The sequence below is a fragment of the Carassius auratus genome, chromosome 4 (genome assembly GCF_003368295.1).
Source record: "Carassius auratus strain Wakin chromosome 4, ASM336829v1, whole genome shotgun sequence".
Taxonomy (NCBI): Eukaryota; Metazoa; Chordata; class Actinopteri; order Cypriniformes; family Cyprinidae; genus Carassius; species Carassius auratus.
Genome location: NC_039246.1, coordinates 13,182,018 through 13,198,769, shown reverse-complemented (window position 1 = coordinate 13,198,769; position 16,752 = coordinate 13,182,018). Strand labels below are relative to the sequence as shown.

General features: G+C 34.3%; 1 protein-coding gene across 1 annotated transcript in view; it reads right to left on the bottom strand.

The window, feature by feature from the left end:
* The window catches only part of tmtc1 (transmembrane O-mannosyltransferase targeting cadherins 1), a 34,537-nt gene continuing 17,785 nt past the window's right edge, over nucleotides 1-16,752 (bottom strand). The window contains exons 9-20 of the mRNA XM_026227397.1: nucleotides 12,253-12,374; nucleotides 10,199-10,366; nucleotides 8,620-8,733; nucleotides 8,295-8,438; nucleotides 7,564-7,672; nucleotides 7,316-7,418; nucleotides 7,017-7,152; nucleotides 6,771-6,915; nucleotides 5,389-5,526; nucleotides 4,846-4,968; nucleotides 3,031-3,108; nucleotides 1-1,100 (exon numbers count right to left, since the gene is read on the bottom strand). Coding sequence (XP_026083182.1) covers nucleotides 978-1,100; nucleotides 3,031-3,108; nucleotides 4,846-4,968; nucleotides 5,389-5,526; nucleotides 6,771-6,915; nucleotides 7,017-7,152; nucleotides 7,316-7,418; nucleotides 7,564-7,672; nucleotides 8,295-8,438; nucleotides 8,620-8,733; nucleotides 10,199-10,366; nucleotides 12,253-12,374 — 1,503 coding nt within the window. The 3' untranslated portion in view covers nucleotides 1-977. The remainder of the gene's footprint in view (nucleotides 1,101-3,030; nucleotides 3,109-4,845; nucleotides 4,969-5,388; nucleotides 5,527-6,770; nucleotides 6,916-7,016; nucleotides 7,153-7,315; nucleotides 7,419-7,563; nucleotides 7,673-8,294; nucleotides 8,439-8,619; nucleotides 8,734-10,198; nucleotides 10,367-12,252; nucleotides 12,375-16,752) is intronic.

Here is a 16,752-nt window from a genome sequence, read left to right as displayed (position 1 = left end):
TTCACTGGTATTGGATAATATTTATTAAATAATCATACATTACTTCACATTGGTTTCTGCTATGACATGTTTAGCACGGCTGCTGCTTCTGCCGAATTCAAGAAATGTTCTTGATAACAGTTCCTATGGCAACCAAATGTAAGTGCAAAGATTACGGTGTAATCAAGAGTACCACAGGACAATCTCCAGCCACCCCAAATATGACTAAAATCCACTTAATGACCCAGTTCAAGGATAACGTCATTAGGTATTCGTAATTCCAATTCAAAGAGACTTCAGTATTATAGCTTATGAGGATAAAAATGATATGTAATTAACTGCACAGGTCGATATGCCTTTAGTCCAAATACATTCCACAATATTGATGCGTGTACAAGATAGACGAGATCGAATTAAAGTACATGATGAACGACTCTCCCTTCATTTAAAAATCATTACGTGAAAAAATAAATAAAACCAGATACAAGCAGACCACCCACAACTGATCAGCAGCGCTAGTCATGTTTGATAACTCGCAGCATTGCTCTGATATGCTTTCTGAGGTTTTTTCAATCAGCGAAGCAGAACGGAGCAGCAATGTTTGAGGGGAACGGCTCCGAAAAAAATCCCTCTCAGAGATGATGGTGCCTCTGCTCCGAGTCAAACAAGAACAACGAACGCTCAAATAGTGCTTGGGATGACAAGTGGGGAAAAACATGTGAAATATGTTGCTGTGAGATACTGCAGTGATGTGTTGAGGTCAACGGTATCTGCGTGGTCCAGCCCTGGATGTAGAGGCTAAAACATTCAGTCTTTTGGATTAGTTCAATCCGAGAGGCTCTCTGTAAACTCTGGAGGGCAAGGAAGCGGTCATCAATCATCTCCTGAGTCCAAACCCTAGTTTGCATGTCTTAGTTCACTCCCTCTCTTCACCCTTCGGTCTCTCGGTTGCTTGTCCTTCATCATGTGGCCCACAGTTCAGGTCACATTTTTTTCCTCTAGGCCCCTTGGAGTTTTTTCTCTAGTCTGTCCAGCTTGGCCAGGTTTTCCTTCAGCAGTTTGGAGCCGGGTGAGAGGAGAAGAGCTCTTTGGTAGTACATTCGTGCTGCTGCATAGTCTCCCTAAAGAAATAAAAAAATAAATAGCACACACCATTCCAGGTTACAATGATGTGATAAAATGTCCAGGTCATATTTTATCGAATTAAAAGGAATAAATAAGAATGTGAATATGCATAGTGAGAGTTTTCAATAAGGATGAGGATTCCATTTGTTAACACAAGTTACCGTAAAAATACTTCTTAATGAATTTCAAACAAATAATTTTACTATTACACTAATAAAATCAAAAGTTGTTAATATCAATGGACTAGAGCTAACAATGATTAGGAAAGTATTATGAAAGATTACAAATGTTTTGCTCATTGTAACTTCATGTTAGTTATTTTATGAACCTATAGTAACTAATAAGATGTCAAAAAAAAAAAAAAATATTCACCATAATTTTATTAATAGTTAAGCACATTCCCTTCAAAGTCTCATTATTAAAAAAATATATATTATTATTATTGTAATGCAGTAAATAAACTTTTTTTAAATTTAGAATAATTTGTATTTTTTATGGTCTAAACAAAATGTGACTTTTTGTTTGAAATGTGAAATTATTAATATTTTAGCATTATTTGTATGCGTTATATTATAAATGTATGAAATAATGTATAATTTATTTAAATACATGATACATTTATGCTTAATTATGATTAAAAGATACAAACTCAAGAAAATGTATCTGATTTGAAAAGATTTTTATATAAAAAGAGAGCAGTAATTCAATAAATTTATTTTTTATAATTTTAGTTTTTGTGTTTTATATATTTTTATATTGCTTTTAATATAATTAAAGCTTTTTAATTATTTATCACTCCTTTTTTGCTGTTAATTTAGGATAATTTGTAGTTTTAATGGTTTTAACAAAATGTGACATTCATATTTAAGCATTATTTTTATGCTTAACTTATAATTATTTCACACATTTATAATTTAATGAATTTAAATAAATGATAAATGTATTCTTAATTATAATCTAAAGACACAAACTGAAGAAAATGTATCTGATTTGAAAAGATTTTTATATAAAAAGAGAGCAGTAATTCAATAAATTTATTTTTTATAATTTTAGTTTTTGTGTTTTATATATTTTTATATTGCTTTTAATATAATTAAAGCTTTTTAATTATTTATCACTCCTTTTTTGCTGTTAATTTAGGATAATTTGTAGTTTTAATGGTTTTAACAAAATGTGACATTCATATTTAAGCATTATTTTTATGCTTAACTTATAATTATTTCACACATTTATAATTTAATGAATTTAAATAAATGATAAATGTATTCTTAATTATAATCTAAAGACACAAACTGAAGAAAATGTATCTGATTTGAAAAGATTTTTATATAAAATGAGAGAGTAGTGATTCAATTTATTTTTTCTAATTTTTGTTTTTGTGTTTTACATATTTTTATATAGCTTATTAATTATTAAATATTTAACCTTTAATTATAAGCATTATATTATTTTTACTTAAAAAAATAATTTGTATTACTAGCTTTCTTAAAATGCAATTATTATAACTTAGATTAATATTATATAATTATATTAATGTGAATACATTATTTATATTAATATATTATTATGTCTTCCTTCACATTACAGAAATAGTAATTAATTTTACAAGCCACTGAGAACACATTATAACAAAAATAATGTCACAGTTATTTATGGTCCTATATAAATATATTATATTATAAATATATTAAATATATTAAATATATATATATATATATATATATATATATATATATATATACTTTTTTAGAACGCATTATTGTATTTTCCTTCACATTACAGTAATAGGAATTTGTTTAGAAGCTACTGAAAATATATTATCTTTAAAATAATGTCACAATTATTTATAGTCCCAGGCTTCAATTTCTGAATGCAAACTATTCAGAACAAAGTTTTCAATCAGACCTCAAAATTCAGCCCTCATACCTTGATATGCTGAATGCCGCCCATATTCATCCAGGCTTGTGATTGGTCCGGTTTGAGCTCAACAGCAAGTTTGTAGCTCTGCAAACATTAGATCAAGACATGACATTTTATATACAGGATATGCAGCCAATGATGATTTCAACAGCCGTAAACCTTTTATAACAGTCTTGGCCTGTGTAAGAAACACGATCCATTCCAGATTAAAAAAAGCACTGGAGGCGCATTTAACAGTCTGGCTCTACCGCAGATGTGGTTTTGAAATATCGCAAAAAGGATTTTTGTTCAGGGCTATATATCTGAGCTTTGAACCGGATAGCAAAATGATGTAAACCTGAGACTAGCCTGTTCTCGTCTGTCCTTTTGTTGCTTAATTAAAAGTAGAACCACAGTCCAAATAATAGATGGAGACCTGGAATGAGTCCAGGATCGAAGAACGCAACCAAAACCGAAATCCTGTCTAAGAAACTTCAGTCCTCAGAAGGCAGCCAGGAAGCAGAGAAACACATGAAGTCTGGACTGTTTATATGTGGAGATGAAAGGAGGTGGGTGATGTTCCTTTGACAGTATCAGGGCACCGGCGAGGAACAGTGTGAAGGTGAGAGAAGCAGCAAGCAGCAGAGAACACAATTATCCAACATTTAGTCTCATGTCTATCAGCAAAACTGATCCATATTCCGCCTTATTCTGACTGAGATATAAACAGGAAGGGGCCTGACTGACATGTCAAACAACCAATCACAGTCTTTTTGTGTATTGTAATGGAGATAAAGCTGAACCAAATTGATATGCATCTTGATAAGTATGTATTGGCTCTGAAAAGGCTTTAAATGTATGTTTTCAGTCAAAGGAACAATCCCGCTGAATTCAAAATATTAATGCAGTAACATTCTGTACGATAAATCAAAACAACAAATATCTAGGATGAGAAAAAACAAATCATAAAAAAAAAAGAAAATACATGTAGCAGGTAGTCTCTGAGCACACAAAAATATGCAAATGAATTTTAATCCATAAAAGCAAAGCATACTCATCATGAAAAAAAGTGAAGTTAAGAACTGTAATTCTGCATATATTTTAAATAAGTTATCAATACTGTAAAAAAATAAATCGTAATTATTTTAATGTATTGAAAATTCAGTCAAAAAAAATCTTTTTTCAAAAAAAGAAAAAAAAAAAAATCAGAAAAAAATCATTCCCCATCCCTTTTTTGTTTTAAAAAGAAAACACACACAAAATTGAGGATACAATTTCACTAAAAGAAGTCTAATTACTGTATGCTCTGCAATAATTATTATTTTTTTGTTTTTACAATTGTGCTTTAGATATTAATTTTGATATATTACATAATTGTTTTTTTAACTATTGTATTTTTATTTTTATTTAAATAATACAAATATAATTATTTTAATTTATTATTCATGTTGATATATCTAAATCATGTTTCATTATTTTCTTCCTTCACATTACATACATATATATACATATATAAAAAAATCCTATAAACGTGATTGCGAATAAATGGTCAAAACATTATTCACGGTCCTAAATTAAGCCTTAATTTTCTTTATGGGAATATTTCGTTCTGAAAAATACTATGCTTTTCATAGAAGTTAAAAAGTAAATCGATCAATTTGAAAAACAAAAAAGAAGCCTCAAATCTTATGCTTCTCAGAGGACTGATAAAAACCTGTATATCTTTACTCTTGGATTTAGTAGAAATGGATTTATTTAAGAAATTAAACAGAGTAAACAAGAATGTGAAGGGGAATATTAGAAGAGCTCTTCGCTCACACTGACAGCTGCAGATGTAGTTACCTGGAAGGCGCGATCGAGCTCGTTCATCTCTCGGAGCTGGTTGCCCATTGAGAAGTGCAGCTCTGCCCTCACCGCAGGGTCTGACGGCTCCTGCTGCAGTGCTGTCTTCAATGCATCCAGAGCCTGAAACACACACACACACACACACACACACACACACACACACACACACACACACACTCATTAATCTGAACTTCTTTTTCCTGAGTTTCTTTGTCTCTCAGGAGGCATAGAGATTTCTCTTTGAGGCAGAGAACCGCTAAACTGAGTAATAGAGTAATGAGTAAAGGCATGAGTAATAAAAAGAAATTACATGCTATTTATTCTAGTCTAGGACGCCTCACTGAGATTCAATAAAATGTTCTTTGAACTGCCGAATGCAGTGGCGAAATTGGACCTGGGCAAAATTAAGATCTGGGATGAACTGATTCACAGCAACAAATGAGAGGAATAAAAACCTTGTGTTTGTGTTTTCCGTTTTAGTGCGGGGGTAATAAAAGAGAGCGCGCATGAACTGACGCACACAAAGACGTGTGCACGCACCTCTGTGTGGTTGCCTTGTTTGCTGTAGATGGCAGACAACAAGCGGTAACATTCAATGCAGTTGCTGGTCTTTGAAATGATGCCCAGGGTCATTTTCTCGGCCTCCGCAGAGTGACCTGCCATGGCTAAAACCTGCGCCTGTGGAGACAACGAGATGGGAAGAGACAAAACCAGTTAAAAAAAAGGAAAGAGGGAATGAAAGAGCAAGTAGAAAGGAAGCTGAGAGGTCCCGGCCTCTGTATGTGAATCACAGTGAAGGGTCTGTGGAGACTCAATTAAAGCTGACGTTCTGCAATCTGAAACACTCAAAGCAAACCGTTTTTTGACAGGAGAACAGTAAAGAATATTTTTTAACTGAAACCCATGGTCCTTGGTGATTCAAAAACTGCATATTTTTTTATTTTTATATGAATCATTCCTTAACATAATCCAATAGATTGGAAGAAAAATCCAGACATCAATAGTCCCAGTATTGGCCTTATTATGGATCCAACATATGTTGCGGTGTAAACCAGTTTTGTATTACTGTCTTCTTTGTAGCCGTAAACCAGTGAACAACAATCTATTTTGAATTAAACTTGCACAGAAGTCAGAGATCGGCTGCCCAATTTTGAGAATAATAAAAAAAGCATATCAAGGAACACAAAATTAATAGTTGTGGCTCCTGACAATGCATTGAGGTCTTGTGAAGCAAAACGATCGGTCTGTGCAAGAACTGAACCCTTTTTACTACATTATTACCTGTAATCCACAGCCTCAGGCAATGGGGCAATCCGATTCTTTTTCTGATTCTTTTGGACAGTTCGTTTCTATTAACTGGTTCAGTTCATTAGTTCATTTACATAATCATACAATGATATAATGTATACATAATTGAGTTATTAAAGCCCAAATAATGATGTGAAAGGTGGATGTTTTGCATGTCTAAAGGATATAAAGCAAATAAACTAGCCTTCATCAGTTCACCCTGAATGATGTTCTAAATAATGTTCAGTTTCTTGCACAGACTGATTGTTACGCTTCATGAGACCTCAATATATCGTCAAGAGCCTTGGGTTTTAATCTCGTGTGCCTTGATATGCTTTTTTTTAATTCTTAAAAACGGGCAGCTGCTGACTTGCATTTTCTGAATCACCAAGGACCACAGTTTCAGCTAAAAAGCTGTTCAACTCACACACACAAAAAAAGAGTCACCTCTCATCTTGGATGGCCTGAGGGTGAGTAAATGAACAGCAAATTTACTATATATTTTTTTGAGTGAATTATCCCTTTACAACAACATCAAACCTAAACATAACTGGTTGGATTGAAAATAATTAAATAAACAACAGAGAAAGGAAATGTTGGGATATTTTTTTAGGCTAAAAAGTGACTAATCTCACCAGGGCAAGCCAGATGTCAGTGCTGTCAGGCTGAAGTGTGGCCGCCTCTCTGTAAACCTCCAGTGCTTCCTCGTATCTACCGGTGTTGTAGTATAAAGCCCCAAGAGGGGTCAGGATTTCCACTTTACGAACCACTTGCAGTGCCCTGAGAGACACACACACACACACACACACACAACTCTTGATTTAGCTGTGCAAGCTGGATACACCATTTAGACTATTCGCTTTCATTTGATCTCATCTTACCTTTTGTACCATAGCTCCGCCTCTTTATTGTCATTGGACGAGCGAAGAAGACGACCCAGGTTCACCATGGCAACATAGTGAGATGGTTTGAGACGCACCGCTTCCTGGTAATGAAAGAATGCACGATCCCCATGACCTAAAACGGAGACGGGTATGTACAGTAGGTTGTGTATAATATGTGGTTGACATGAAGCATGTAACATAACACATGTATAGGGTCCTCAGGTCTCCACAACTGCCCGACAATCTAACATCACGGCAGAGTTGATCTAGTTTAAAGAGTCCTAGAAGTGTCTTACCTGTGTCCACCAGGAACACGCCGTAGTTGTTGTGGAGGTCAGAACTGTCAGGGCAGTTCTCAATACCATTGCTATAAATCTCATTTGCTTCTTTTGAACGTCCCTACAAAAAAAATGAGGGACAAAAATAAGTTTATATAATGTAGCCTTTATTAGGTATTACAAAAAAAAAAAAAAAAAAAAAAAAACAACAGACCAAAAAGATCACTGTGTGTGAAACATTTACTAAAACGGGCAGAGAGCAAGACCTGGTCAGCATACAGAGAGGCCAGGCTGGAGTACGCATCAGCAAAATGGGGACCGAACCGAATCGATTCCTTTAACATCCTCTCCGCCTCTTCCTCCTTCCCCTGAGACCTGAAAAAAACAATATCACCATCATCCTCTTCCTCATAAACACAGACACTGTGGCTGTGTCCGAAACTGAAGGCAGCAGCACAAAAAACATGAAATTACTTCTGTGAACCACAACATCAAACACTATTTTTATCCTTTCCAGCATTCGGTTGTACCTGGGTGCGTTCCAACCTTGGCATATGACACACAAAGCAGCATTCTCAGATTTCAGACACAAGCAATATCACAATAGCGTTTTGTGTATTTACTTCAGAAGCCAACCAATTTATGTATTTACTTCACACAGTTCTGACTTTATACCAATAAATAAAGCCAGTTATAAAGTCAGAATTATGAGACATAAACTTGCAATTGCTAGAAAATAGCATTTTTTCCTCAGAATTGGACTTTATGATTCGCAACTGTGAGTTTACATTCTACAATTCTGACTTCATGACTTCTTTTGTCAGAATTGTGAGTTTATATCCCACAGATATAATTTGATATAAGTCAGAATTGTGAAATAAAAAGTCATAATTATATTTTTTTTTTATTCAGTGGCAGAAACATGCTTCCATAGTAGTATTTACTTCGGAAGGTTAGCAGTTTGTTGCTTCAGAAGGTAAAGAATTGGTGTATTTACTTCAGAAGGTTGCCCAGGTTGAAGAGAGCTCTGTTGTGTTGAGGGTTAATATCCAGCGCTCTCCTGTAATAAACTTCAGCTTCCTCTGCCTGGTGAGTCAGGGTGCCCAGATTATTCAGAGCACTGGCATGTCGAGGGTACAGTCTATATAAAAACACAGAGGCAATTTACGGATTTACATAATCAAACAAAAGCACTGATTCTTAACCAAAAGTATGAAGGACACTGGGGCATTGAGGTGTATTTTGGCAATTGGAAATGCTTCCATCAGCAGACAGAACCATTCAGCGTCAAACTGTTCTCATGCCCGCATACACACACTTACCTGAGGGCTGTTTTATAATGGTAAATTGCTTCTTGGTTTCGTCCCCTGTCCTTCAGGAAGTTGGCATAGTTGTAATGAACTTTAGCGTTGTGAGGTAAAGTTTGAATGCCAGACCTGATGGAGAAAGAAGAAAACAGATCAGGACCCAGATGGCACAGAGAAAGAATAAGCACATCAGTCTGAAAGGATAAGAATCCAAAGAATGCAACATTTCATGCAAAATGACATTAAAAATGTAAAAAATAAATAACCAGGGTTATCATAGTTACTAAAGCTAAAACTAATAAAAAGCTTTTGTTTGCAACCTCTCTCATTTCCATTAAATTTAACTTAACTTATGTACTACTTAAACGTAAAAAAAATTATACTGACATATACATATATATATATATATATATATATATATATATATATATATATATATATATATATATATATATATATATATGAAAAACAATACAAATGACAAACCACAACAAAACTACAAAACCTTAACTTAAATACATATATAAAATACATGCAAAACATTTTTCATTAAAAACTAACAAAAATTACTATAATAACCACAACCAGGGTGTGGTTATGTATATATATATGTCTGGAAACATTACTATTTTTAATGTTTTTGAAAGAAGTTTCTTCTGCTCATCAAGCCTGCATTTATTTAATCAAAAATACAGAAAAAACTGTAATATTGTGAAATATTATTACAACTTAAAATAATAGTTTTCTATTTGAATATACTATAAAAAATAATTTATTCCTGTGATGCCAAGCTGAATTTTCAGCATCATTACTCCAGCCTTCAGTGTTACATGTAACATCCAGTCTATCACATGATCATTTAGAAATCATTGTAATATTCTGATTTATTATGAGTGTTGGAAACAGTTCTGCTGTCTAATATATTTGATGAATAAAAGGTTAAAAAGCTGCATCTGCATTTATTCAAAATAAAAATAAAATTTCCAATAATATATATTCTAATAATATATTTTCTTTTCTATCACTTTTTATCAATTTAACACATCCCATATATATATATATATATATATATATATAGAAAACTTTTTTCATTTCAGTTAGTTAATGAGGCAATTTTCATTTAGTTTGCCTTGATGTGTTAAATAACTAAAAAAGAAATGTATTAAAAGAATGAAAATACACACAATCGATTTTAATTCTTAATTTAGATTAAAGTTTTGTGTAATACAAATATTGAATTATTATTTAATAAAATAATATTAGTATCTCAAATTATACTAAAATCACACTGTCAATAGTCAAATATACAAGAAAAAAAATATTTTAAACCATCTAATAAAACCAGCTTAAAATAACTGCAGGAATAAATAAGATGGTTTCTAGCTGCTCATTGACCAACTAAGATAGATCAAGATAGTCCAATAGCTCAGCCAGGCCATTTTCAATTGAGAATCCAGTTAGTTAACCACCTAAATCAACACTGACCAGTTAGAAACTAGCTGCCATGTTACAAAACCCAGCCTTCATCTTAAACTGGTTTATTCTGGATCTTACAGCAGGAAGTGAATATGAACATTCACATATCCACACACACCTGAACAGGGCTTCTCTGGAGAGCCAGATCTCATTCTGTTGGACGGTCTTCCAGGAGAAGAGGAGGAGGACAACCAGCATGGACACAGTTAGTGCGGCTGCTCCCCACCGACTGACCACTGAATACAGTCTGTTCAGCCCGTGCACCACCAGAACACAGTAACCCATACTGGACAGACACAAAGAGAGCGTTGTTATGGACAAATCCTTTGTAATGTGAGCAACACTGCATAGATAGACCAATTAGAGCAGTTTTGAAACAACTGCAAACTAAGTTTTGCAAACACAGACACAAAATCGGACACATCTGTGAATTATATTTGTTGACTTGAGTGCATATTTGAAGGTAATCATGAGAAGGACAAAACGCCCTTCAATCCTCTAGCCACAGGAAAGGGGCCGATCCTATTCCACATCTCACACGGTTTATTTTCAGACACCGGTGTCACTGTTGACACGGTCAAAAACAGCAAGTCAAACACAATTCCATGAATCCTCCACACAGAGAATAGTACTTACTAGTGTTGAAAAAATCTGTTAAAGGAAAACAAATTGTTATATCAAATAGCATATTCCCTGGAAATATCTGTTTCATGTTTTTGGTTGTTACTTATTCAGTGTTTCTGGGGCTTAATTTGGATTGAATATCCTTCCAATCTCATTTTCTTTGCTTTGCCTCACAGAAAGCGACACCCACTCCTCAAAAAACAGAACATATGAGGACTCCTCCGGCTTCACACACAATTTCACTGCTTCCCACACACACACTCTTCTGAAACATGCGGTACATTCACAGTTCAAATGAATTTGTCTAGTAATTCTGTTGTGGAGACATTACTTGAACAAGAGTTTTACTGAAGAAACTGTGAATGTACTTGCCTGTTTAAAACTTGCATGCACAATGCTAAAGCATTATTGTTGGTTTCTAAAATATTCAGAATTGCAATGTTCTATGATATTTTGGTCTCTAGATATGGCTCAGATTCTTCCTTCTGAGACGTTAATTGATGGACTGGAGTTGTGTGGATTACTTGTGGATGTTAATCAGCTGTTTGGACTCTCATTCTGACGGCACCCATTCACTTCTGAGGATCTATTTGGTGATTAAATTATGTAATACTAAATTTCTCCACATGTTCTGATAAAAACATTCATTTTTGGGTGAACTATTCCTTTAGTTCTCTTAATGTCGCAATGACAAAAATCCTTAATGATCCTAATTTCTTTATGTAAAAAAAGTTCAATTTGAGGTAAATTATAACATTTTTATGAGACTAAGTATGAGCAATAGTAGCTGTGATGTTCCCCTTATATTTTTACTGCACAGACACAATTAAAGTGAATCAGAGTCTGAAAGCGACTCACATTTCTCTCATAGCTATTCACTAATGTGTGTGTGGCTGCATGTGTGTATAAAAGGTTTGGCCTCTGAGCCACCCTCACGTGTCTGACTACAAATTGCTGTTAGCACTAACAAAGACAGAGCTACTAATATTTACCCAGCATGCATAGAAAAGTACTGCCTAAACATCAAGATAAGTGCCCATCTGATCCTAACACAGGCCATTAAATTCACTGAGCACAAACCGCTCATTACTCATAACTAAGTGTACTCAGGGATGTAATGCTGTGTGTACTTGTATTTATGTGTGTATATGTGGGCGTTTGTCAGGTCACCGCTACTCTGAGCTAATAAGATCATTTCTACAACCTCTATTAAATTCCTTGCCTCGTTCAAATTTCTGTTTAATCTCGACAGTTTAGATAAACACACACACACACACACACACACACATAACAGATCAGTGGTGCATTATGGGAAGCAGGGCTCAAGACAGATTATGTACTGTTATCAGTGGTGTGTGATCCCCACAGCGGGATGAAGGAGAACGAGGGAGAGAAAAATGGAAGTTAAATTTGAAATGCTTTATAAAAAATAAAAAATAAAAAGTCAAATGAAGAGCAAGGAATGTTTTCAAAGGACATTTTCTTTGCCTGTTGCAATATATTTTTACAGGCACATCCGCACACACACACACACACATGCACACAAACCTGGGCATGTAGAGAACTCTTTCCGCCACCACAAATCCCACGCGGAAGAACAGATTACTGGCTGGGATGAAGGGAAAGACCAGGAACAGCAGGCCCACCAACACCTCCTTTCCTTTCATCTTCTACACAAAGAGAGAGACGAAGCAAAGTGAGACAGATTGAGAGAGAAACCAGAGGCAGTTTGCTGAGAAACCTAAAGTTTTCTACATTTCCTGCAGAGAATGTCAGTGAAGCTTGCCCATGCAAAATCTGCAGCCACACTGTTATTTTGTTGCTAGAGCATTGTTCTGATACTCTGAGTGTTTTTTATGGTGGCCAAGAAAGCTCAACCTCGTAAAACTAAACAAAACATGTGCAAATACAATAAGCACCAGCAAATTAAAAAAACATCTTCATAAATTTGCTGCAAATACTCGCAACAGAAATGTTTTAAGGGGACCCCAACAAGTTTAAAAGCAGGTTAGCCATCTTACATAACTCTTCAGAGTTTATGGTGTATTTCATCAGATTATTTATGCTAATAATACCCAAAAGACTAACAAATTATTGACCAACAAAACGGTAAAGGTCATTGAGAGCACCATTGATGAGTAGACATTGAATAAGCATATCCCAGCCAGAGTCGGGGTCCCCTTATAACACTTCTGTTGTGGTCTGTGCTATTTGCAGCCTGTTTATGTATTTGGTTGTTGTGAGGATTTGTAGTGCATTTGCATTGTGAGAACTTGCAGCACGTTTCTATATTTGGTTGCATTGTGAGTATCTGCAGCATGTTTCTCTAATTTGTTGTTGTGAGTATTTGCAGCGCTATTCTCTGTTTGTTTGTGGTGACTATTTTCAAAACGTTTTTGTATGTGGTTGCATTTTGAGTATTTACATTTAGTCATCGTGCTTTCATCCAAAGCTGTTTTCTGACGAGATACGCATGACAATCACATGTGATTAATCGTGTAGCCCTAATTTGCAGCAAATTTCTGTATTTGGTTGTTGTGTGTATCTGCAGTGTGTTTCTGTATTTAATTGTTGTATATAGAGCGTGTTTGCGTAAACTGTTCTGAGGTGTTTGCGTAAACTGTTCTGAGTATTTGCAGTGTGTTTCTGTATTTGGTTGTTGTGAGTATCAAGAGCGTGTTTGTGTAAATTGTTGTGAGTATTTGCAGTGTTTCTGTATTGGGTTGTGAATATTTGCAGTGTGTTTCTGTATTTGGTTGTTGTATCTAGAGCGTGTTTGTATAAATTGTTGTGATTATTTGCGGTGTGTTTCTGTATTTGGTTATTGTGAGTATCTAGAGCGTGTTTGTGTAAATTGTTGTGATTATTTGCAGTGTGTTTCTGTATTTAGTTATTGTGAGTATCTAGAGCGTGTTTGTGTAAACTGTTTTGAGTATTTGCAGTGTGTTTCTGTTTTTGGTTGTTGTGAGTATCTAGAGTGTGTTTGTGTAAATCGTTGTGAGTATTTGCAGTGTTTCAGTATTGGGTTGTTGTGAGTATTTGTAGTGCGTTTCTATATTTGGTTGTTGTGAGTATCTAGAGCGTGTTTGTGTAAATTGTTGTGAGTATTTGCAGTGTTTCTGTATTGGGTTGTGAATATTTGCAGTGTGTTTCTGTATTTGGTTGTTGTATCTAGAGTGTGTTTGTGTAAATTGTTGTGATTATTTGCAATGTGTTTCTGTATTTGGTTATTGTGACTATCTAGAGCGTGTTTGTGTAAACTGTTGTGAATATTTGCTGTGTGTTTCTGTATTTAGTTATTGTGACTATCTAGAGCGTGTTTGTGTAAACTGTTTTGAGTATTTGCAGTTTGTTTCTGTTTTTGGTCGTTGTGAGTATCTAGAGTGTGTTTGTGTAAATCGTTGTGAGTATTTGCAGTGTTTCTGTATTGGGTTGTTGTGAGTATTTGTAGTGCGTTTCTATATTTGGTTATTTTGAGTATCTAGAGCGTGTTTGTGTAAACTGTTGTCAGTATTTGCAGTGTGTTTCTGTATTTGGTTATTGTGAGTATCTAGAGCGTGTTTGTGTAAATTGTTGTGAATATTTGCTGTGTGTTTCTTTATTTGGTTATTGTGACTATCTAGAGCGTGTTTGTGTAAATTGTTGTGAATATTTGCAGTGTGTTTCTGTATTTTGTTATTGTGAGTATCTAGAGTGTGTTTGTGTAAATCGTTGTGAGTATTTGCAGCGTTTCTGTATTTGTTTGTTGTGAATATTTACAGCACGTTTCTATAATTGTTTGTTTAGAGTATCTGCAGTGCGTTTTCTGTATCTGGTTGTTGTGAGTATTTGCCCCACGTTCTGCCAAAATAATGAAGATGTTTTATTAATTTGTTGGTGTTTTTTTGTATTTGCATGTGTTTTCTATGGTATTGTGAGTGTTTTTTTTTCTGTGTTGCTATTAGGTTGTTAAGATGTTACCATGAGGTTGCAATTTTTTTATGTTTTTTGGGTTGCTATGGTATTCTGGGTGAAATGTATAGAAATGAAAAACACAAACATATAGAACACACACACACACACTAAACATACTTCATACATGACTGACACGTTGTTTATGGTATAGGCAATATTTCCACTACTAAGGTGGTCTTTTCACTGCAGTTGAGCTCCCATACTTTTATTACTGTTATTTGAGTGTGTATCCTTGAAATATGAGCTAGAGTTGTTTCTACTGATGTATAAGTTCATTAAATATGACAGCAGAGGAATAAAGGGTCGATACAGAGATATGAATTGGATATGAAATGTAAGGTAGAACAAGAGAGGTTGGGGGGATGAAATCATAACTGTAATATGCTCGGTTTACTTTCAATAGGCCGATATGCTGATAATAAACAATAAAACCGAAGCCACTGTCTGGAGGTTAACTCTCATATCCACAGACAGGATATGAATGTTTTAATATTGATTTCTGTCTTCCAGTCCATCAGAAACATTAATTAACTTCAGATTCAGCAACAAATGAGTCTAAATGTAATGACTGTGTCAAGAAATAAGCAAAAGCTTGTATAGAAATGTGCTGATAACATTCACGGCCACAAATCATTACTATCGAAACGCTCTCAGGCCTTCTTGTGTTTTAGTGTCTTTTGCATGAGATAATTAACCTAGTAAACATTGCTGTGGAGACAGATTGGAAAGTCATTAGGGTGAATCATTGGCACACAGCTCCACACGGCTGATCGGGGAAGGCCTGCCAAAAGACGCACATGATAAAGGCATGGCCAAGCGTGGTCATGTGGCTATGGGAATATTTCAGTGACAGGGGAAGCTATACTTTTTAATTTCAAGTTTTTGGTGTCAAATAGGTTTGTGTTTAGGTTCAAAAGTGTAAGATAACACTGACTACTAGCCGCCGGTTTTATATCAGATCAGATGATCACAAACAGATTGGTAAGTCAGATAAAAAGGCATGATATACATTTTTCCGATAATATACAGGCCATTTGTACAGTAGCTTTGCTGCCTAAAGTACACTGCAGTGATTTTTTAGTGTTATTAATTTTCTATATATTCAGTTTTCATTTAAGTTTTAGTAATTTTGATGAACCTAACACATAAAAATGACAAAAGCAACTGAACAAAATGACTAAAATTTTAATGAAAACTCCCTCTCTCTCTGATTATTTCAATTTCTGATATTGGTTTTCTGTTTTAATATAATTTACAATATAATGTATTTCTGTGATTAAAGCTGAATTTTCAGCATCATTACTCCAGTCTTCAGTGTCACACGATCCTTCAGAAATCATTCTAATATGCTGGTTTGCATCTCAGAAATAAATTATATTTTAAGGTATATTAAAATAGAAAGTATTATTTTACATTTTAATAATATTTCACAAAATAAGTTATTATTTTTCTGTATTTTGGATCAAATAAATACAGCGTTGATGAGCACAAGAAACTTTGGATATATATCTTACTGATCCCAAACTTTTGAAGGGTAGTATACACACACACATACACATAACAAAAACTTAAATGAAAATATAGTTTTAAATATATTTAGTTTTCATTTCAGTTTTCATCATTTTGTTTTGTACTTTTGTCATTTTTATTTGTTTGGTTCATTCTATTCATTTTTTATATTTCACTTTAGCTTAATTTACATTTATCTACTGTATATTTTCTAGTAATTTTAGTACTTTAACTTTGAAGTAAACAGTAACAACATTTCTAATTTGGATTTAAGAGAGAGCGAGAGAGAAAAAGAAAATGATTAAACATTAAACATTTATCTATGTATTTGTATGATTTCTGTGTGTCCATCGTTACAAGCAGGAATTGAAAGCAGTGCAAACACAGACAGAGACAGACACAAAACCAGACAACACTCATACACACAGAGCCTAAAAGCTTATGTTTTTCTGGGAAATATTAGAGGGCTAAAGCTGGGTCATGAGAATGATGATAGCTTTGGCATTATCCTTTTCGCCAGTTGCCATCTGTTGTCATGGCAGCACAAACAAAGGTCATCCGCAGCCTGTCCCAAAATGTCACTGG